The following is a 22,807-nucleotide window of genomic DNA, read 5'->3' as shown; positions in this document are numbered from 1 at the left end:
TCTCGTTGCCATGGTCACGCAAAGCGCCGGTCACCCCGGCGTAGGGATTTCATCGTGGGAAGTTTTCCCGCCTACTCCCCACCTCGCTTTCATGACGTCACTGGGGAAATATTTTTTTTTTCATTTCCGCTCAGGTATACTTTTCGACTTTTTGTGGTTATACCGGGGTTCTCCTCTTTCTATTTAAATCGATATAATTTATTTTTAAATAAACGGTATTTTATTAACTGCCAACAAGCCCAGCTAGGTTCGGAGGAGCCCCGTTTGGAACACGCAAAGGCTTCTTTTTGCAAAGAACTTCAGTTGAGCTCTTTTGTAGAAGACAGGAAGAAAAGAAAACTACAATATCATACATTGTCTGTGGGATTTAGTGGGTATTAGATCTAGCTCAGTGTAATTATCCACTACTAGTTGCTTCTTGACTGGTATCTGTTTAGAGATGACTTTTGCTTTAAAACATTTATTAAAATTTACATTCATTCTGCAGTTCTCAACCTCGTCGTACCCACATAAATTAACAAAATAGGTTAATTTTAGATAGTATTTATTAATAAATAGTCTAATAGTGAAACACCAATCCTGAATATCAGTGGGCAACACCATGCATAATAGTCATTCATATTTGCCAATATACAAATTTAATTATCCATCAATGGTACTTGTGTACAATCTTTCAGTTTGTGGGGGGAATCTAAATTTGGCAGTACAGATAGCTGACAACGCAATAAAGGCATTAACTAAAGTGAGAAATAGGCTGTTTTATTAAACTGGTTCTCTGAACTAAATTACGTATACATATTAAAATGCAACTTAAAATCTGTGTCCACTGTACTCTTGTGTGCATCCAGAGTTCATAGGTGCTTTAAGAATGAATCCATTGGCCTTCAGGAGTTCCATGTAGCAGTGTTGGCATTATGAGATTACAAATTGAATAAAATTACTATACAACAGCTTTCTGTACATTATGAGCTTTTACACAAGTAACATCAACCAAATATTGGTTTGCAAGAACAGTTCTAAAATAAGAGCAATTTATTTAAACTTTCATCAATGCTTATATAAATAGAGATTATGTCAGGATAACTCAAGCTTTTTTCCCCTGTACAGAAGTAGTTCGGAGATGTTCTTCAGTGTCTGTTTATATCACCTGCATTCATTTCAAGTAGTAAAATGAAGTCTGAAAAGTACAGTTTGTGGTGTTGTGACATCCGCAACTGCAAGCTCCTGACCATCGACGAGGCCCAGCTCTGCAATGTTAAAAGCATAATATTAAAAGTCATTTCTATATATAGAGATATTTCCAGAATTGAAACAAAAGAAATAAATCTGAAACTTTTATGGAAAAACACATTTGGAGAAAACTGAAATAGAGCAGATATAAAGCTTCTGTTACTCTGTAATATATATATAATTAGGTTCATTCAAAATTATTATTGGTCTACACATAACCCTCCAATTACAACCACAACTGAACCCAAAATTTCCATTGCCAAGTAAGGTAACTATCAAGTGAGTTTTGCCCCATTTTATGACCCTTTTGCCACAGGTGTTAAGTGAATCGCTGCAGCTGTTAAATGAATCATGCAGTCATTTAACAATTTGGCTACCACCATTGTCTTTGCTTGTCGGAAGCCAGCTGGGAAGATTACAAATGGTGATCAAATGACCCTGGGACGGTCATAACATGCCATTTCCCAAGCACTCAATTTCAATCACATTACCATGGGGATGATGCAACCAGTGTGAAAACTGGTCCTAAGTCACTTTTTTACAGTGCTGTAGTAACACTGAAAAGTCACTAAACGAATGGTGGTAAGTCAAGGACTACCTGTATAACATATACCAAAATATCATTATAAAATTATCAGTTTTATTTTAAAATTCTTTTATTTTTGTTACAATTGGCACAAACTGTTGATTCGAAATAGACCAATTTATTCGATTTACTTTGATTTACTCAAATATTGTCAATATAGTTCCTTCAATCTATTCATTGCTGCAATGACACAGCAAAAATGGTGCTGAGCTGATAATGTTCATATCTTTACTCCATGACTTCACTTTTCTTTCCACTATACAGTTATATAATGGGAATCTCACTAAGGTGAATGTGGCCCACAGAACTTCTACATGTCTAGAAAAAAGACTGAAAACTAAATCAAACCCTCTTGAGTGTTTTTAATTGCTTTGTGTATATACATTCTAAGTGTGATATAACCTGCCTTATATTGTTGTTTCAACACCTACAAGCTTTGAAGAAAATTATTTTAATGTGTAAGAGGATGCCACTGTATTTTATTATATACCAATGCCATATTCCATATTTGCCTAAAGCAAATTTTAATAGGATTTTTTGACACCTACTGCATACCAGATAAATATCCTGTTTCCCCAAAAATAAGACATCCCCTGATAATAAGCCCAATTGGGCTTTTGAGTGCATGTGCTAAAATAAGCCTCCCCCCGAAAATAAGCCCTCCCCGAAAATATTTAAACGCAGAGCTGGAAATCAGGTAAGATGGCAAGAGGAGCCCCATCTTGCTCCACGCGCCCCAAAATAATAAGACCTCATCGAAAATCAGGCCAAGTGCTTAATTTGGGTTAAAAAAAATATAAGACTGTCTTATTTTCGGGGAAACATGGTACAAACAGGCATCAAGAGTGCACACACTTTTTTTTTTAATTTGGTGGCATGCCCCAACATGCTTTAATTAAATTAACTATTAAATAATTAACTATTAAATATTACCTTTTAAAGTCTTTGAAAGGTTTGGCCTTGTTCGTTCTTCAATTGAAGCTACTGACTACAGAAGGAGAGAAAATATACAACATGCATTCTATTATTCTCCCTAGATCCAAACATGCATTTTGTGATTTTATATATATATATATATATATATATATATATATATATATATTAGTTACCTGTAAATAAAGTGTTTTATTTCTTCCATATATTGTAGCAGTTATTGCAGGAGATTTCATTTGTCTGTGCAAAGAAAAAAAAATCAAGACAACTAGTTAAAATTTTAAAACAAGTATCTCCATGATCTACCAAACCTACATTTTTAGACTCTAATATTATTTACAAATCTATAAATAACTGTATCCAATACTTACAGTGAAGCACTATTTGTTAAATAATCCAAGACTTCCTGTAGTTTAGCCGATGGAGAAAATTCTATATTTTGAGGAAGTTGACTACAAGCCAGACAATTCTCCTAGAAAGCAACAAATGAAATATCTGATATCATTTCAAAAAGTAAAAAATTGAAATCAAAAAGGCTACAATTCTATGGTGAGGACTCTTTCCTGAGGTGAGGGAAATAAAGTTTCCAAAGGAAAGGAATGGATCAGGAGCATTTTTAAATCTGAATGATCTAGTACTAACTCCTCACTCCCCAAACAATTGAAGTCTCTGATCAATTAGTTCTTCTATTGAAGCAAAGCCTTGTATCTGTCAGAACTCCTTGATTTTGATATAGGATTGCTCTGTCAAATTGACCCAAATCCTGTCCAAACATACAAGGAATTCTCCAAGTGAAAAAAAAATCAAGTCTAGTTTTTTCTGGACCCAATACACAGTGCTGTCTTTGTTGTTATTCTTTCTTTCTAAATTCATATATAAAGTCTAACATTGTGTTCAGGTTCACATGACAGCTTAACTAATCCTAAATTCTCTGTCACCAGTGATGTTTGATATATGTGAATATGAAATTCTTATACTAGCATTTCAGGAAGTAAGTGGAATTTCACTTGTGGAACTCCCACAAGTAAATACCCAGAATTACAAAAGCTGCGTACTTGCAAACCTATTTTTAGTCATAGTTTAGCCTCCTCCTGTACTATTGTGCTTATGCTTGCATAGAGCTGTATCAGGTTTTTCTAACAGAAAAGGGGAATCACAATCAATGCTATACACTTCAATGTATAAGAGTACATAAGAACTGCTAATTTCTGTAATAGGTATTATTGGGTATTTTTGCTCCTTATAAAGGTTTGTTATTGCTCCGTAGCCTATAACTGAAATATTGCTATTGAATTGATATATGTTAACTTTAGCATCCTTAACTGTGAATCAAAAAGGAATTTGGCAGAGGTCTTTTTCTTTTTTATTCTAAATACACGTACAAAGAATAGGCATTCAAATCTAAAGAGGATTATCCTGTTCTAAAAGAAATCTATGTTTGCCCGGTCACATGCCCAACCTATGGCTGGACAACAGACAATGAAGAACTAGACTATTTGGTCAAGAGTCCAGAAAAATTACAAGGATATCAATCAGAAAAGATTTGAAGGACATGTAGACAGTTGCAAGAGGAAGGAAATTATCCCCTTTCTTTCTACTAATGGAAACTACTTCTACTCACTGAAACTCATCAAAGGATACTATTTATAGCCTTTTATTATTCCAATCTTAATTGCTTTGCTTAATAATGGGGGAGCATAAAATAAGTTATATAACCAACTTTTGTATAGATGTAAAATGAAGATTTGACAAAGTATACTGATTTTGTGATTTTAATGGCTTAGAGTTCTTGCAGCTTTTGAAAGAAATTCAATTGAAGCATCTATTAAAATATGCTAATTTTCTCCAGTGTTGGAATCAGTGTGATATATGCATTACCATACCAACGACAACTCTAGGTCAGGAACACATCATATTTTCTTTAGTAACCTTATCAGATAAGTTCTTACCACCATCTAATATGTTCCTTCCAACAGCCAACAAGACAGATGAATACAGAATTTTGAATTAGGATAGTTAAATAAACTTTTTGGGTATAGCACTTAAGAATAAAGTAAGTGAAGATCAAAACCAAACAAAGGTAAGAAAACTGTATGCAGCAATACTAACCTTCTTTTCAGCTTCAAACATGTATGTATAAAGACCATCAACATCATTGAACACCAAATAGTTGTTCAGAGGCATGTATGCACTGCAAAGAAATGACTATTAGTATATAAGCAGGAAGCCTGCTAAGGGTTTATAAGCAGCTAGTTCACAAAAATATTAATTAAGTTACCTTGTGGCTATTTTAAAGACTTCAGTGGCACATATAGCTAGAAATAGAAAAATAACCAAATTATTTAAATATTTAAAAGGGAAAAGTATAGGTAAAATATACTATTTATAACCACCTAGAAATATAAGAATTTTAGTTGTGTTTAAACATTCCTGAAAGTTTTGATATGTTTATACTTAAGAAAGTCAGATTTTATTTAAATAAAGTTACATACTAAGCATGGGCAGGGAAAGTTTCTGGAACTTGACTCACAAGGAAGCCAAGTAAAAAAGCAAATCTTATAGCCCTTCCCCACCTCTTTGGAATGCTCACCCCAGCACTGGCATAATTAGCAAGAAGGAAACTAATGCTTCTATTTACGCACTTTGGTGAGGAAGAGATTACTAGTGAGTAAGCCATTACACGATGGAGAATATAGAGCAAGAGCAAGAACAATGAGTTTATGCTGTTTGTTTACCGTGTTTCCCCAAAAATAAGACCCTGTCTTATATTTTTTGAACCCTGAAATCAGGGCAGGATTTAGATGAAAAGAGGCCCTAGGCTATTCCACTTATGGAATTATTTTAATTATTTTAATTTTGCTAACAATTTGAATGTAGGCCCCTCTTGATCTTGAGGCCCTAGGCTGAAGCCTAGTTAGCCTATAGAAAAATCCGGCCCTGCCTGAAATAAGCGCTTGGCCTTATTGCCATATCCTCAAAAGCCCGATTGAGCTTATTATCAGGGGATGTCTTATTTGGGGGGAAACAGTTACAGCAAGCCCCCAGCCACTCAGGAGGCAAACAAAATCCTTTAGTGTGAAACTGATTATAGAGTCTTGTCAGTATCAGGCAGCAGGAGCAACAAGTGGGAGGGTTCTAATTCACCAATTAAATTCCCAGAGCTGTGCTTGTTAACTTGCATTTAGCACTTTTTAGGGAAGGATTGTGCTGCAGAGAAAGCAGCTCAGGAAGAGATGTTGAAGCAAGCTTTCCATCCTGCAAAGGCGGTGAGGAGAGAAAGAGCCAGGCATAGGACAACAAATACTGACTGCAATGGTGAACACGTGAAACAGAAAGATGCTGCCAAGGTTGTAAAAGTGCACATCAGTCACAAAGTTACGTTTTCATCATTGTCATAACTGTGAACCATCACTGTTCACAGCAGTTGCTAAACTACATGCCAATAATTGTTAACGTTCAATGGGTCAATTTTAACTACTTCAAAGATTTCAGGAAGAGCCCCGTTTTCACAAATATCTAGAAAGTTAGTAAGGACAGAGAAAGCCAAACCTACTGTGTAAGGTTTTTCTATAAAACAAGCCTCCCCAAAAGCAACCCCTCCTAGCTTCCCTTCTCCCATTTTTTTTAGTAGTGATGGATTAGCAGTTTTTCCCATACAGTTCATGATTCTAGTTGAAAAAGCAATTTTAGCATTAAGTTATATATTAAACTAAATATAGCCAGAACTTTTAACCTAATGTTTCCCAAATCTAGTTTGTCTATAGAATTGCTAAAATATAACATTCTAAAGACTTAACCTTCTACTCAACTGTTTTCAGCCAACTCTAGACAAATTTATTTATTTAGAAATAAACCCCATTAATTTCACTATAGTTTATTGGCAATAAGCCCCTTTCAACTCAGGAAGAAGTTCCTTTTCTGGATACATTTAAGTTATTCTGTTAAGTGTGTACCATAAAATTCTTTTTTCTGATCTATTTAGGCTAGTCTTGTATAGAAAGAAAACCATCAGAAACTACCCTGTTTTTATCTGGAATCCCCAGCATTATTGTTAAACACAAACAAGTAGTTGATTTCTGATAGTACTATACCTGCAATTACAGCATTTGTTGATGCTACTGCTGGAATTATCCGCTTTACAACTCCTGCATTTGGGGAAGCACCATACAGCATGTTATTTTTTTTATAGAAAACAGCAATAAAACATGTTGTATACCTGTGGACTGACTTAGCAACCAACAAAAATTCCAAGCAGAGTATCTTTAGAATGAACAGCAGCAGTTAACATTTAACTTGGAATGGGAAACCATTCTTCCTTGGTACCAGACATTCTGACTCTGCCCTATGTGGGATCACAAGAGGCATGAGTGGTGATGTTCACAACAAGGGCAGCAAACTAAACTAAACTAAACTAAACTAACCAACCAACCTGACCAGAGTTAACACTTTCAGTCTTTTTTCAACTTTGGAAAAGGGCATACTTTATTGTGAAAACATGGGTTCTAAAATGTCAGCCCTGTCCATTCTGTGGATCACAACAAAGTACTCACGCAACATGTGAATAAAACACAGCGCAACCCATTCTAAGTCACCACTGAGTATAAAAAGCTAATCATCAGAACAAAAGTACAAAGTTGACCAAGAGTTCTTGCTGAATCTTACCCTGTGTAAGCCTATAAGTTAGACCTTTAATATTAAATTGTGATGCCCTCTCTATAGATTTTTCAAAAATCCATTGTATGTGTTCTGGGTCATCTCCATCTAGGGAAACACCTTCTGCAACAGAATAGATAAAGCACTTTATTTAAACATACCATCGTGATGACTTGTAATTTATTTTATATCAAAACTATATACTTTGAACAATGTACAATCTTTCAAAGTTATAACAGACCGGCCCCAAATGCCCTCCCTGAAATGACATGACATTTCAGGCGCTCAGCAACCAATCTGCGTTTAGAAGTGTTTGTAGTATCCTGCATTCATACAATTACAACATTTACATTTCTGCCGACCCCCCTCCCTCGTCATTTATTTCTGGTTTTCAGCAAAAAAATCTCTAAAGCGAACAATAGATTTGCTTAATGATCTTGGCATTCACTTAACAACCATTGCAAAAAATAAAAGGTCATATAATCAGGTCAGTCATGTGGATGACCCGTTTTACAACTATAAAGACTTACAACCTTAACGGGCAGGCTCCATTACAGCCTACCAATAACTAGAGTAAATTTTACAAGTATTGATTTTTTTCCCAAAAGAATCAGAAAAATCACAATAGAATGAAACAGGCTTTCCATGATCTTAACTGTATCATACAAGGAGAGAGACATTCTGTACATTATTCTTTCATTTCTTACACTGATTCAGCTTTAAAAAGAGTTTACTGATTTACCTCCAAAAGGTTGTTCCTTGGGCCATTGCAATATTCTAACATACTCAATACAGTGTTCTGGTAGACGAGGCATTGAAGCAATTGTACACATAGGAAAATTTACCTGGAAAAAAAAATAAATGAATAACGTGAATTTTGCAAGAGGTTTAAAAGGATGACTATTTTTAAAAGATCATTATTTTTCAGCTACCTGTGGTGGATAAAGTTCAAGTGTACATTCAATACAAGCTGTCATGCCTGGAATAATCACACGTGCATTTCCTTTAAATCCTTCTGTTCCTCCATCAATTAAAGGTATAATAGAACTTGGATCTATCACCCCATCTTCATAGTTTAAAAGGGAAATCTAGGGAACAAAATAGAATATATTGTATTAGGTTCTTTCCTTCTTTCTCTCAGCAACAAAATCTATAATTCAGCAAGATAAGCAGAAGTGGTAGTATCTGAAATAATTATAAGACTAACAGCAGTGGCCATTTCTGGTCCAGAGTGCGACAGAATTATAACAATCCATCTTTCAAAACTAAGAGGAAATTATTATGTCTCATTTCTGTAAGTACATTGACTGAATACTGTCCTCTTCAAGTAATTTCAACCCTATAGTGGCTCAAATTATTGGTGCAAATTAAGTATATATTGACACAGCTTATATGTGCAATATAATCCTTGACTGCAAGAGAATGCTATTCTAATTTTCATATTGCAAATGAAAAGCATGAGTTGTTAGCAGCTTAAACCCTCTAAAAACAGCCAGCTCATTAGAACCTATCAACTGTCATAATAAATTGCTGCTGGTGAAAAATACAACTCAGGCAATTATGTGTTAAAGCCATTCTTCAAATTTTGATACATCTGTTTTCTTAATTAGAAAAAAATATTCTTGAAAGTATACAGCAATTATATTAAATATATAAAATATATAAAAGTGTATTAATGGGAAAAACATTCAGAATAATGGAAAGCAAAGTAATTTATTGAAGTTCTATCAAAATCAATGTGAAAATCATTGTGGTAATTCTAAAAGTCATAATCTTGTGAATCACCTATGTGGAGTTTGAACATTAATCCAAGATTAAAAGCAGAGAAATTTATGAAAACAATGTGCATGACCATGTACCTAAAAAGAACGTTGTCATATATTTTATATCAAAACTAAAAATGAAACTTTCTTGAATTACTGAATTCTAGTGTATTTTGTTTAAACCCCCCACAAATTTTAGTAAAAATACTTACCAACATGCCATTTATCCATCTTCTTGCAATAATTGAATCCAAACCACATACAATTATATGAAATTCTAAAAGAAAACAAATATAATCATTCCTTTGTTCCAAATAATTAGCTATTCTAATTATAGTGTATGATTATCATCTTACTTGGCAAAACAGGAATTGCTATTTTCACAATAGGGCATGACAACTTACGTCTATAGAAACTTTCATCCAGATCCTGAATCTTTTTATAATGTCTAAAAGCACACAGTAAAGGAAATATTTTAAGCAATTATCGGGTCACTGTAGAATGGCTATTAATAACACAGTCTACAAAGAGAACAAATATTTAACACTAACATCAAAGGCTTTAAAAGGCTCCCCAGTTGATTAACGTTTGAAGTATTTGAAACATTGTTTAAAATTAAATTGATGAAGTTCAACAGCTTTTATGGAATAAACTAACCATTTTCAACAACTGGAGAAAAACAGATAGCCGTGGATGTTTCGTCTATGGGTTTCTGAAAGTATGTAATCCAATACCGTAGCAAACAGTTTCTGGAATATTCTCTGTTTTGCCTTCAAGTCAGAACTGATTCCTGGCAACTACAATGGACAAGTACATGCAAGTTTTGAGGCAACATTTTTGGAAGGGTTTTGCCATTTTTGTCTTCTGATTGAGAAAGAGTTTCTGGCCTAAAGTTGGCTTCTATACATAAGGTAGAGTTAGAACTTGGGTTTACTCCAGTCCTACTCCAGTGCCTTGCCCAATAGACTATTCAAGCTCTCATACAGCAGTAGTCCAAACACTACTGTTCTGGAGAACATTGCAATGTTCTATTTTTCTTCTAGACTACATCAATCTGGCCATTTCCAAAGAATTCTGGTATCATACAGGTAGTCCTTGCTTAATGACTGTTTCAAGTTATGATGGACTTTTTAAAAAATTACTTACAGCCTGTCGTCAGTTATGATTGATACAAACACACTCCATGACATAATTGCATTTCGGGCTCTTAGCAACTGGTTTGCATTTATGACCTGTTATAGTGTCCCATGGTCATGTGATCACAATTTGCAACATTTTTACCATTTTCCAGCAGAAAATGGCAAAAATACCCATTGTATAGTCTAGATTTGCTGAACGACTGTTAACTCAACAACCATTAAAAAAAAAGTTGTAAAATTGAGTCAGGTCATATGTGGACCCACTTATTGATCGCACAACGACCAAAATTCTGAATGGTGATTATAAGTCAAAAGCTACCTGTAGTTTTCTAGAAGAGCAACTTGAATATCCCTGTTGGAATAGATATGTCTGGGTTTATACAGTGTGGTTTTTTTCTTATAGTTTTCAGCCCCTGAAAGCCTCTGAACTACTTAAAAAATGTTAATGAGAGTACACAAGCCTGGTCAGGCAAAAATTAACATCAGATGTTGTATATTTCATCAGCAATATATAATGCTGCCTTGGAAAAATCAATCCATTTTCATGTTGCATTATTCTAATAAATGTAATGTTTCAGAGTTAAAATACATCTCTCAGAATAAGTGCTTAGTTAAGAAGATTCCAAGGTGCAATTACCTACAGGTAGTCCTCGAATTACAACAGTTCATTTAGTGACCGGTCAAAGCTACAACAGGATTGAAAAAAGTGACTTGTGGCCGTTTTTTCACACTTATGACCACTGCAGCATCCCTGTGGTCATGTGATCAAAATTCGGATGCTTGGCAACTGGTTCATATTTATGACGGTTGCAGTGTCCTCAGGCCATCACATGATCATCTTCTGTGATCTTTTGATAAGCAAAGTCAATGGGAAAGCCAAAGCCAGGGGAAGCCACTTAACAACCGTGTTACTAATTTAACAATTTCAGTGATTCACTTAACAACCATTGCAAGGAAAGTCATAAAATGGAGCAAAATTCACTTAACAGAATGTCTCACTTTATTATTATTATGATTATTATGATTATTATTATTTTAGTTTTAAAAGTAAAACAATGGACATTGCTCAACGTCTCTGGTTTCTAACGTTTACGTCAAAATCAAGTTAATAAGTAATCTAGAATGTCTCACTTAACAACAGAAATGTTGGAGGTCAATTGTGTTTTAAGTGGAGGATTACCTGTATTATACTATTACAAATAAATAGAACGAGTATTCCTCGTAGGTTTAAAAAACCACTGCCTTTGAATGTCACAGAATGACTCTAACAATAAAAAAAAAAGATGGGGCTGCAGCTATCCATCTCTGGAAGTATTCTGTGCTTTTTAATATATATATTAAAGAAACCAAGCCATCATGCAGTATTTCTTCAAGGAAGGATACGGTACAACGGCACAATTGGGAATGCGGCTATTGAGAAACTCAGCAGCGACTTCTGCCTTAGGACGCCCAACATCTTTAGGTCTGCAAAGCACCAGTACATGTTAGAGCATTAAATTTCTCACACTCATACAATGTATTCTGTATCAACAATGATGATATCCGCTCTTCGAAGTAGGCAAATTAAAGGAAGGAAGCTGTCTGGAGGGTTGATGCTGCCCCTGAAAAGCAGAGCCATCTTCCTTCAGCAGCATTTATTTGCTAATGGTGGAGACACTAGGCATACTTTTCCCCTAGATGATCTAAAAAGTCCAACAGATTCAGGTTGGAATGGTAATGATCTTTGTACAAAACGGTGTAATTCACTGAATTCTGCATTTCGTACAAAAATTAACAGATTGTCTGAGTATATAGTTCATGTCCAAAGAGAAGCGTTAAGTTTAAAGCTTACCGAAACAAGAACTGCCTGTTTAAGTTAGATACATCAATAGTGTCCATATCAATTACATGAATCTGTCTAAAACCAGATAGTGCCTGTGAAGAGAGAAAAGAAGGTTATAAAAATAATACATATTGTTTTCATCGTTATGAACTTGCTGCTTTTGAAAACTATCAATATTTGGCAGTATTGTAGTTAATAATAAAGGTACTGAACAAGTCATAGTCCCCAGCTCTTATTTGAGGCCAGACAGCCTACGAAGTTTGCCCAGCTAAAATTTGATAAAAATCTATGCAACATATTTCTGCTTGTGAGATGGGAATACAACTTCAAGGAGAGAGAGTGCGGCAGAAAACCATGGTCCCGTGTCATGTGGGCTTCAAAGGTGATAACCCAGCACCTTAAATGAAACTGGGAGCTACAGCAGCTCATGCAACAGCAGTGTAATATAGGTGAACCTAGGCTGCTCAACATTATATGCTGCTGTGTTCTGGACCTGCATAGGTAGTCCTTGGTTAATGACCACTCATTCAGCAACAATTTGAAGTTACGGCTCAACGTTACAGCCATCTCAGCAATCCTGCAGACATGTGATAGCGATTTGGATACTTGGCAACCAGCTCACACCCCTCAGCCTGCACTCTATAGCACAGCATCATAGCGGCCTCCAGCTCATCTACCCACAATTGAGAGAAGTCACCTCCTGTCCACTGAGCCATGCTTGCACCACAACAGCCACTTCTCTACTTATCAGCCTCTTTGTGAGACACCCAGGACTTGCAACTTCCTGCTAGCTTCCCCACTGACCCTGCTTGTGATGGGAATGGGAATGGTTGGGATTGCCATTGCTAAGCAATACGGTTATGTGATGTTGCCCATTATGTCCACATCACTTGGGGATGGAAATTCTGATTCCAATTACCATCATTAAGTGACAACTAGTAACCTCTTGGTGGTTTTCAAGGACTCCCCCACAGAGAGTACTCTGTAGTAATTCAGACATGAGTGACTGAGCAAGGACTCCCGATCAAGGAAAGGGAGCAATTAGCATAGACGATGAATCTGTGCAAAGGCCCCCTAACCATTCTTGTCACTTGGGTCATCAAGCAGAAGCTGTTAATCTAGAGGGGGTGCCATCCCATTCAAAATCAAAGATGACAAATCACCAGGCCTTTTGGGGGTGGGGGGCAGCAAAGACCCAAAGCCAATCCATCTTGCCAGGGTTGAGTCAAACTAAGTTCCTTCCCATTCAGATACTGACACCTTCCAATACTTGTCAGCACGACAACAGCATCACCTGTCCAGCCAGGATGGAGATGTATGACTGGGAAACTTTCATGACAACCTATTTTTCAGTTGTTTCCTCTTACTTGAATTCACTAAAATGAACCCTGTCAGTTAAAAATCACAACCAAATGCCCTTCTTTTGTCCATGCAAAATTGCACTTCACTTTATGACCAACTAAACCTATTAGTCTACAGGTAGATTTTAAAATTTTCATCTAGCCGTCATCGCAGCTAAGGCAACCTAGTGCTTCCTTATAAATTAATGTTTGTTACTATTTTGTAAAAGTTGCCAATATTTTAAAAATACTGGGAGAATCTCTGAAAAAACATGTTTATATTTTTCTTTTATAGGGTTACATAGATATGAACAATCTGACAGATGGATGTGTTTTATGTATTCATTCTGTATATTTTTTTTTAATTTCTGCATGCTATTTGTAGTAACCTTATTGCCTGAAAACTCTTATATTTTATATATATGCATATCAAGTCACATGACGTGATCCACTCAGCGTAAATCAAGAGAAAACCAGGCAAAATGAACTATGATAGTAAATAAAGTGAGTAGGGTAAAATGTAAAAAGATTAAAAAAAAATTACCAGATTTTTCAGGAGTTCACATCCTAATCCTCCAGCTCCAATTACTAGAACTTTACATGTATTTAAAAGAAAATCAAGGGGCTGTAAAGAACCAAAACAAGCAATTTATTTAAAGTAAAACATAATACTTCCACCAAAATGATTGCATTAAACAATACCTTAAAAAGCCAAAACTTGTACAATACACTGTAAATCAGAATTTGCCTTCTGGCAGTAATAGAATTACTACAGAAAATCCTGCACTGATGCTTCTACATGCAATGAATATTTAAGCAGAACGCAAAGAGTCTAATGGCAATACAACTAATCTCAATGGATTTAACATCAGACTGCATATCTCTACATTAATTAATGTAATGTACACAATGACACTCTCATTATAATTGTCTTTATATGCTTCCCTCTGTGGGCAAAGCAACGTCTTTTAATGTATGTGCACGTACAAATATGCGTGTCAAATGTTTCAACTTTCAACTTCCAAACATTGGGGTGTTCAAAAGTTGTGACATGCCTTGGGGATTGTAAAAAATATTTTGGTTACTTTAATATAATTTAGATGTGCTTGGTAAGTAACTACATAAATATCATAACTTTTTAAGATTTTGTTTGTTTCACAGGCACACACATGCTTTTATATATTCAGCAGTGAATCCCACTGACATAAGCATAAATTCTTCTCAGACTATGTTCTTTAAATTGAATGTGCATTCGTTAATCAGGGTTTGGAACAGCATTAACGAGTACTCTCAGGTTTATTTTAATCAATATCAAAATGATCAGATGCAGAGAAAAATCTCTATGATCGGAAACATTCAGCAAGTGTGCACACATGCCATGAGGTTGTTCGGAGAACGAAACACACAATCCCATAGCAATCTATTTTTCCTTAAACCAGAAGGTCAAATGTTAAATCCATTCAACTTATCCATCTTCCTATAGTTAAATGTGTGCTTAAATATCTTGTGTGTATAAACAATTCAAGATTTTTAAGAACTGCACTTATAAACTGGTAATATATATGACAAAGCTGAAATAAGCAATTCAATATTATATTACTCTTTTCAATACAGCTTCTGTAATTTCATAGTTTCTTCTTCTCTACCCAGTGTCCCAAGATTTTATTCTTATTTTCGATACTAAACATGATTTTTTTACATATTACATTTTGCAAAACTATTAGAAAAGTAGTTGGTTCATTTTTAGAAGTTTGCAGACTTGTTCATCTTTCATTACTGAGTAACAAACAGAAGCATTCACAATAGTTTGCAACACAATACTTGTATTTAAAAGAACCGTTTCTCACTTGAGTGCCTGGCTCGAAATCAGGGTGTGTGAATGGTCCAGATCGCTCGAGGAACTTCTTGACATGGTTCCAGCGACCTTCCCAGTCTCCATTGTCCCCACACCCACCATCAACAGCCATTCTGCACAGAACATAGAAACTCAGCTGCAAAAAAAGGTATGAAAACACGCACAAATAGACAAAAAACACGATCCCCCCAAGCTTAGTCTTTCCCTTTGACCCGCTGAAATATGTTTATCGCTGTACAAGTCATAATGAGCTAGGTATTATCAGTTTCATTGGATAATATTAAGGAAATAAAGTATAATATTAAGTAAAATAAAGTAGTTACGTAGCTATAGAAAAATTGACTGTGTTGATTATGGCCAATTAACATATACCTGTTTATTGTAGATTTACTAAAAAAAATCCTGTTAAAATTAAATTAAGTATTAAGTTATGTACTCTTAAAAACTAAATGTTCTGGTTAGCTTTCTAGAATAAAGATGAAAATACTACTTGAACTGAAAAAGAACAAAAAAGCAAAAATCTACTTACTCAGATTCTGTTTACAAAAAAAATCAATTAAGCTTGGGGCATTTGACATAGATGCATATAGGCCATCCAATCCAAAAGAAGATTGATTGTTTGAATAATTCATTTTCAAATCTGATAAATAATCCAAATACTTTTAAAATACCTAATTTAAATAAATCAAAATTTAGACATGTACTCTAAAAAATTTTCAATTACATTGCTATTATATGTTTACTTTTTAATTATGCTTCACTGCAAGGTAATTTGTGAAAGTTTTCATCTTGATCTATTAAAAGGTGAGGTATAACTCAAACAAATAAATAGTAGTCTTTGATAATGTTAAAAATTAACATGAAAGTGTAGTTGCTGAGAACTAATGTTCTTAATGTAGGATGGCAGAAGGTATGGAAACATTCCAAATTTAACATGTTTTCAGTTCATAAAAATCTATTTCCAACTTACTATCAATCATAAAACTATAGATTCTATTATGAGTTATTCTGATTATTCTGGAACATTCCAAGCTCAAAATGGTTCCATCCAAGCCTTACAAAATTAAGTTTGCTTTAAGTCTCAAATCAGAGATATGGGTTGGAAATTTTTCTCTTTCACTTAAGTTTGATAGCTTTGAAATCATGTTTTGCTGTTGTGAATAGTGAATTAATTGTCCAATAGTGTTTCCAATATTCCAGTGAAAATAATTTTCTCCCATGTATGAAAGCTTTTAATTTAAATGTGCTGTTCAAACCTATCAGTTTTTTCACATCTAATAAATAATACAGTCAACTATGAATGTGCAGACTATGAATATTAAAAATATGTTGAATTGTATTTGCACAGAAAAAAGTATTTTCTGTAATGTCTTCATTGCTATGCACAATACTTCTGACATAGCCAGAACAACCTGCATGAAGCTCAAAATGTTTGAAATGCAAAACACTGGGCATATTTTATAAAATTAAGAAATACTATATTTTACAGCCAATAAATATTTTAAATTATTTTTCAAATGTTATTTTGTATTTTATTTTAAATGATTTTTTTATGATTTTGTGTTTGAAAAATCATCCATTCCCAAGAAATGTAACCCAAATATACCTTTCCCACAAAAATGTATCTTTTAGTTTTAAAAGCCAAAATAGTATGTTTATTTTTTGTGTGACAGACTTTATTTCAAGGCTGCTGTTATGCCATATGCACTGCCCACAGCCATAAGACTGGGATAGTATGAAAATTACGCTAATAAAAAAAAATCACTTCACAAGTTTAGGGAGTAACCATACCAAGAGTTATCTTTGTCCAGTTTTTCTTCATCTGTAATTAGTTAACTGCTCATAATGCTAATTATTTTCTTTCTACATTATGTGCTGGCAAACATGAAACATCATGAAGAGACACCCTTCCCTTTTTAATCTCTGCAGGAGTATCACTTATTTTAGCATTTACTTAAAAGCAGATAACTTTTTTGGCAAAATTTAAGATCCTGATTTTGGATTTTTTTTATGCTTGTAAAATGTTGATATACAAGTATCCTTTACAAAAACATGGTTAAAGTGTGTGAACTGAATTCTCATTCAATCATAGTTCTTAATGAAGTAGGAAGGACGATACCCAGTTTAGACTGGAGTTGAATTCACATATTCCCGAATCTCCCCTGCATATAGAAAGCTATCAGAGAAGAAAGGCTTCCATCCCAATAGGCTTCTTCCCAATCTGAACTTGGATAATCAAGAGATAAGAGTTCTGTGAAAAACTATTTTTCCTGCTTTTGGATTTTCCACATTTTTGACATTTAATGTTAACAGAGTTTCATATTTCTTAATAAACAAATCAAAGTAAAATTAGATGCTTGCTTCGTTTATTTCTTAATATTATCCAATATGGATATGTGCTGGTATAAAAAAGTAACAGCCCCTTAGATTCAATAATCTGCTGTACAACTTAAGAATGGAAACCAAATGGTTCCTATAATTGGTTACCAGTAACCAATGCAAGAACATTGTCAACTTAGGAATTTTATGAGGATTATCATTTCAGGTCCTGCTACAGTACATAACATTAGAACAAATAGCCCTCATTTAGCAGTCACAATTGGGACAGGCAGCGTTGTCATTACGCAAAATGGTCACTAAATGGGAAATCACCTGATCATAACTGTGGTTTCCTTTTACCCACATAAAAGGAAAATCTTTATTTTCAAATAAAGATTTGAATTGAATTGAATGCCCATTCCCCCCACCCTTTGAAATCATCATCCTGATTATCCTGCAGTGATAATCAGTAAAAAAGGGAATTAACCTTAGTATTTACATGGGGGAGGGGGGAAGAGATTACAACACAGTAAGCAGGTACATAGTGGGGTATGCACATCAAAAGGAATGTGCTAGTTCCAGCTGTTTACCTAGTAGAGGTGCAGCTGCCAGCCCCCCCCCCTCCAGCCACCTGGGAGGCAAATAAAGACCTTTAGTATGAAACTGATTAGGATCTTGTCAGTGTCAGTTAGCAGAGAGGAGGGTTCTAATCAATTAAGATCAGAGCTGAGCTTGTTAGCTTGCAGTTAGCACTTTTTAGAGAAGTGCTGCAAGAAAAGCTTTCTAGGGGAGAGCAAAGAATAGGACAGGCACAGGACAACATATACTGCCTAATGGTGAAAAGTCATCGAAAGACACTACAAAGGTCATAAATGCAGGCATTGATAGCAAAGTTACTATTTCATCACTCTTGAATTGCAAACAGGGTAGTCACTAAATAAGGTACACCTGTAGATGACATTTTTGGTAACAGTCACTGACTAAGAAATAAAACATTTCAGAAAATCCAAAAGGGGGTAAACACTTTCTCACAGAACTGCAATCTCCTGAGGAAGGACCAAGGGAATCCACATCTGTGATTAACAGATACTTGTGACCAGTTCTTTTCATGTTAAATATAGTTTACCCTAATTCAGCCCTTGCCACAATCTTATTACAATGTTTAATCTCTTCAATTTGACAGTAATGTGTCTTGGACATGACATTAGTCCTGCATTGAAACAAATGCATTTGTTGCCAGTTGCTCAATATACTATACAAAGCCTAATGCAGCAATAACCCAAATTTTCTACTCCTTATGAGAATAGGCAGAAATACATCAGGTATCGTTTCTAAGTTCTCTGTGTGTGTGTGTGTGTGTGTATTTACATACACACACACACACACACACACATACATACATACATACATACGTGTGTGTGTGTGTGTGTGTGTATTTATTTTGTCAAGCACAAGTATTAGATAACATATATAAGTATAAACATGATTTGAATACATAAAATGGATACTAATAAAAGGGAACATTAGGACAGGGACGGTAGGCGCGCTGGTGCGCTTATGCACGCCCCTTATATACACACACATATATTCCAAAAGATCTCCTGTATGGAGAATTAGTGCAGGGAAAGCGCCTCAGAGGGAGGCCACAGCTGTGGTATAAGGATATCTGCAAGAGGGATCTAAAGGTCCTGGGAATGGACATTAACAACTGGGAAACCTTGACCTCCGATCATTCAGCTTGGAGGCTAAAGACGCAGCATGGCCTTCTCCAATTCGAAGAGACACTTGTTCGACAGGCTGAGGCAAAGAGGCAGTCCCGGAACCAGTGAAATCTGGGGGCTGGGCAGGGGACAGAATGTATCTGCCCTCAGAGTGGAAGGGATTGCCACTCTCGAATTGGCCTTTTTAGTCACACTAGATGCTGTTTTAGGACCTCTTTCCAGAGCACCATAGTCTCTTGAGACTGAAGGATGCCAATGAATTTCAAATCCTGCATTCTACCTTTTGCGTTTCAAGGCAAGCAGAGTAGAAAGGGAGAAGGGAGAGAATTGTGGGGTGCTCTTAGAATATATATATATTCTATATATAGAGAGAATATTATATATATTTAACATATTTAAAATATATATTTTATATATATTATATATAATATATATAATATATATTATATATTATTTTACACACACACACACACATATATATATATATAAAGTTAAAATCTCGGGGGTTTTCCCGGGTCATTAAAAATCTGTTAGTTGAAATGCTTAAAATCCTGGGATTTTAGCCAGGATTTTAAGCATTTAATTAAGGATTTTAAGCATTTCAACTAACAGATTTTTAATGACCCGGGAAAACACCCGAGATTTTATTTATTATTTTATTTATTTTATTTTATCCGATTTCTATACCGCCCTTCTCCTTTCGGACTCATTTTAACTTTTTACATACACACACCCGCGAAAACTTGAGAAGGTTAAGTATTACTACAGGTTTAGGACCCTCCACCACCAAACCTCCCCACCCCCACCCCCGGCTGGCCCCCAATCCTCCTGCTATGAACAGCATTGCTTTTGCTGCTGCCCGGGGCCTTTTCAGTGCAGTAGGCGCTAGTCCCACGTGCTCTGCGAAAGAAGCCCGGGCGGTGGTGGTGGTGGTGGTGGTGGTGGTGATGGTAAGGCAAGCCGGGCTCCTGCATCCCTTCCGAGCAATCCCCGCCTCCCGCGACCCCGGCTCCCCCACCCCCACCCACCACCCTCCTCGCCTCTTCCTTGCTCTTCAAGCGCTCCCCTCTTGCCCTCCCCCGCACTGACCCCATCTCTCTCTGCCTCTCTCCCGCTAGCCGCCGCCGCCGCTCCTCTAGCCTCCTTCTTTTCTTCTCCCTATAACGAGAGAGAATAAAAGAAGGGTCAGTCACCGACCGGGTCAGGCTCATAGACTCGCTCCCCCGCCACCACCAGGAAGGCGGGCGGGGATGTATGGAGGGGGGGGGCAGAGGCGAAAAAAGGGGGGGGCTCCCCGCCACCATCCCGGAGCCTGTTCCAGGCAGCGACGGCGGGGAGGGATTAAGGAAGGGAAACGAGCAGGCGCGTTGGTACTTACGGCTCTTCGCCATCCGCCATAGCAAACCTCCCACCTTTTTTTTTTTTTCCCTCTCTCTTCCCACAATGCACCATGACAGGAAGTGCCTTGCCGGCCACGTGCTGAAGCCATAGAGTTCTGTTTTGCCGGCGGGGTCTTGAGTAAAGAGCTGTTATTGCTGTTATTGTTGTTGCTCTCTCCCGAGTTCGATGTAGAGTTAAGAAGAGGAAAGGTTACTGCCGCCACCTCCGGTTGTCAGGTGCGGCGGGTCTCGCAAAGCAAGCGATTACATCCATCGTGCTGCACTGCGGGGCTTGCTTCTGAGTATATCGAAAAAGTAATATATCAAGAAATGTTAGTGGTTGTCTTTCTGTGCGATTAAGGCTGGGTTCTTCTCGCTTGCAAATCGGAACCGGACGTGTTGAATTGGTCTCTTTCTTAAAGACCGGAATGACAATCGTTAAGTTTGTTAAATTCCTAAAGGGACGAGATACCAATTCAAGGCGACGGTAGAGCGCCACCTAAGGGATATCTCTGGGAGTGGCAGCCAGAAAAATCTATGGGGTCTCCAGAAAAAAAATGACGTAATACTGCAACAAAACCAGTAGGGATGGAATGAATAATAAGTGCTCGTCCCGCCAAAAGCAAAGTTTGAAATGATTAAAATCTAGGATTAAATAGTAGGCAGCCTAAAGTTTTTCTATTCACCGTAATAAGGGTAGATCTGATGTGGATTTCTTCAATATTTATTGAATCTGCAATCTTGCTAAACTAATCACTTTCCTTCTAGATGAAATTAAAATTCTCAAGTAAGGCATTATGCATCAAAAGACTGTCTTCTTGGAACTATTTTATCAATGGATAGATAATAAAGCATGAAGATGAAATATTATATATGAAATGAAATTTGGATAAAATGTTTAAGCACTTGTTTTTTTCTGATAGAGGTAAGAATATCTGTCATATAATGAGAGTTTGAAAATTTTGAGAGCACGAAATGATTTTCACCGATTGAAATACTGTCTGTAAGCCTTTGGAAAGTTGATGTTTTTATGTTGTTTTTGTTTAAAAAATAAAAAACCTTTTGGGGAAAAAAAAGACTCTGTCTTCTTTTTAAAGACAAGAAGTGCAAGATGAGCATCTTTGAATAGGGCTTCTAGATCAAAGTTTCGTCTGAGACTAAAACACATGAAGAATGGTTACAGGAACTGGGCATGGCTAGTCTAGTTAAGAGAAGGACCAGGGGAGACATGACAGCAGTGTTCCAACATTTAACGGCTGCCACAAAGAGGAAGGAGTCAAGCTATATTCCAAAGCACCTAAAGGCCAGACAAGGAATAATGGATGGAAACTGAACAAGGAGAGATTCAACCTGGAAATAAGGAGAAATTTTCTGACAGTGAGAACAATCAACCAATGGAACAGCTTGCCTTCGGAAGTTGTGGGAGCTTCATCACTTGAGACTTTCAAGAAGAGATTGGACTGCCATTTGTCAGAAATGGTGTAGGGTCTCCTACCTGGGGTGGGGGTTTGGATTAGATGACCTACAAGATCCCTTCCAACTCTTAATCTGTAAAAAAAAAGAAGAAGTGATTCCTACCCTTTAACCTTACTAGGAGTGATCTATAATGGGCTGGCTGACAATCAGCCAACAGATTAAATCCAGTCTAGGCAGAGATGCTTATTACTGAATAAAAAGTTTTACTCCTAGTTCAGTCTGTTTTAGAAGGGTTATTTTCTGCGGATTCAAAACACGGGACCCAAAACAAATAAGGCTCACTGCAGTATTTATTGTTAATGGTGCACATTGGAGGAATTCCCTCCAGAGAGTGGTGGAAGGCCTGCAGACGAAAGAATGCACTCGTATTTGTACATTTCAGAAAGGAGCAGAAAGTGATAGTCATACATCCATATAATGAAAGGTAATGAAAGCATAAATATTCAAACCTCAAGTTACTTCCCCACCCTTCTACTGTCATTATCTTCAAGAAAGAACCATCCAAGTGAGAAAGAAACAAATTATGTTGCTACAGAAATTTTGATAAGATTTACTGAGAACCCAGGCACTTCAAGGTTGCCTTTTTAGAGG

The 22,807-nt window shown here is 36.2% G+C and overlaps 1 protein-coding gene across 4 annotated transcripts; it reads right to left on the bottom strand.

Moving 5' to 3' along the window:
- Positions 1 to 527: 527 nt before the first annotated feature.
- Positions 528 to 21,217, bottom strand: UBA3 (ubiquitin like modifier activating enzyme 3). Of its 4 annotated transcripts, none has more exons than XM_060684287.2 (18): positions 20,740 to 21,217; positions 20,451 to 20,519; positions 15,314 to 15,434; positions 14,011 to 14,091; positions 12,136 to 12,218; positions 11,688 to 11,768; positions 9,570 to 9,613; positions 9,378 to 9,442; positions 8,335 to 8,490; positions 8,145 to 8,247; positions 7,412 to 7,525; positions 6,841 to 6,894; positions 5,028 to 5,064; positions 4,859 to 4,940; positions 3,121 to 3,221; positions 2,926 to 2,989; positions 2,750 to 2,804; positions 528 to 1,247 (listed from the first exon to the last, which is right to left on the bottom strand). In XM_060684287.2, exons 1-18 carry the CDS (start codon positions 20,811 to 20,813, stop codon positions 1,159 to 1,161), a joined length of 1,473 nt encoding a protein of 490 aa, XP_060540270.2. In that variant the 5' UTR covers positions 20,814 to 21,217; the 3' UTR covers positions 528 to 1,158. The 4 variants fall into 4 exon arrangements, with proteins under 4 accessions (XP_060540270.2, XP_060540269.2, XP_034296487.2 ...); XM_060684286.2 differs by having other exon boundaries at positions 15,314 to 15,457; positions 20,740 to 21,211; XM_034440596.3 differs by lacking the exon at positions 20,451 to 20,519 and having other exon boundaries at positions 15,314 to 15,457; positions 20,740 to 21,211.
- Between the last annotated feature and the right edge of the window lie 1,590 nt (positions 21,218 to 22,807).

The sequence above is a fragment of the Pantherophis guttatus genome, chromosome 2 (assembly GCF_059756535.1).
Source record: "Pantherophis guttatus breed Tessera chromosome 2, ASM5975653v1, whole genome shotgun sequence".
NCBI lineage: Eukaryota > Metazoa > Chordata > Lepidosauria > Squamata > Colubridae > Pantherophis > Pantherophis guttatus.
This window is presented reverse-complemented; position numbering and strand designations above follow the sequence as displayed.

Coding starts and splice junctions, on each gene's coding strand:
- UBA3 (XM_060684286.2), bottom strand. CDS start 20,850: ATGGCTTCAGCACGTGGCCGGCAAGGCACTTCCTGTCATGGTGCATTG. Junction 9,614..11,687: donor CCCAATTGTGCCGTTGTACC/GTATCCTTCCTT, acceptor GTGTGCTTTTAG/ACATTATAAAAAGATTCAGG. Junction 9,443..9,569: donor GGATGAAAGTTTCTATAGAC/GTAAGTTGTCAT, acceptor GTTTTCTTTTAG/AATTTCATATAATTGTATGT.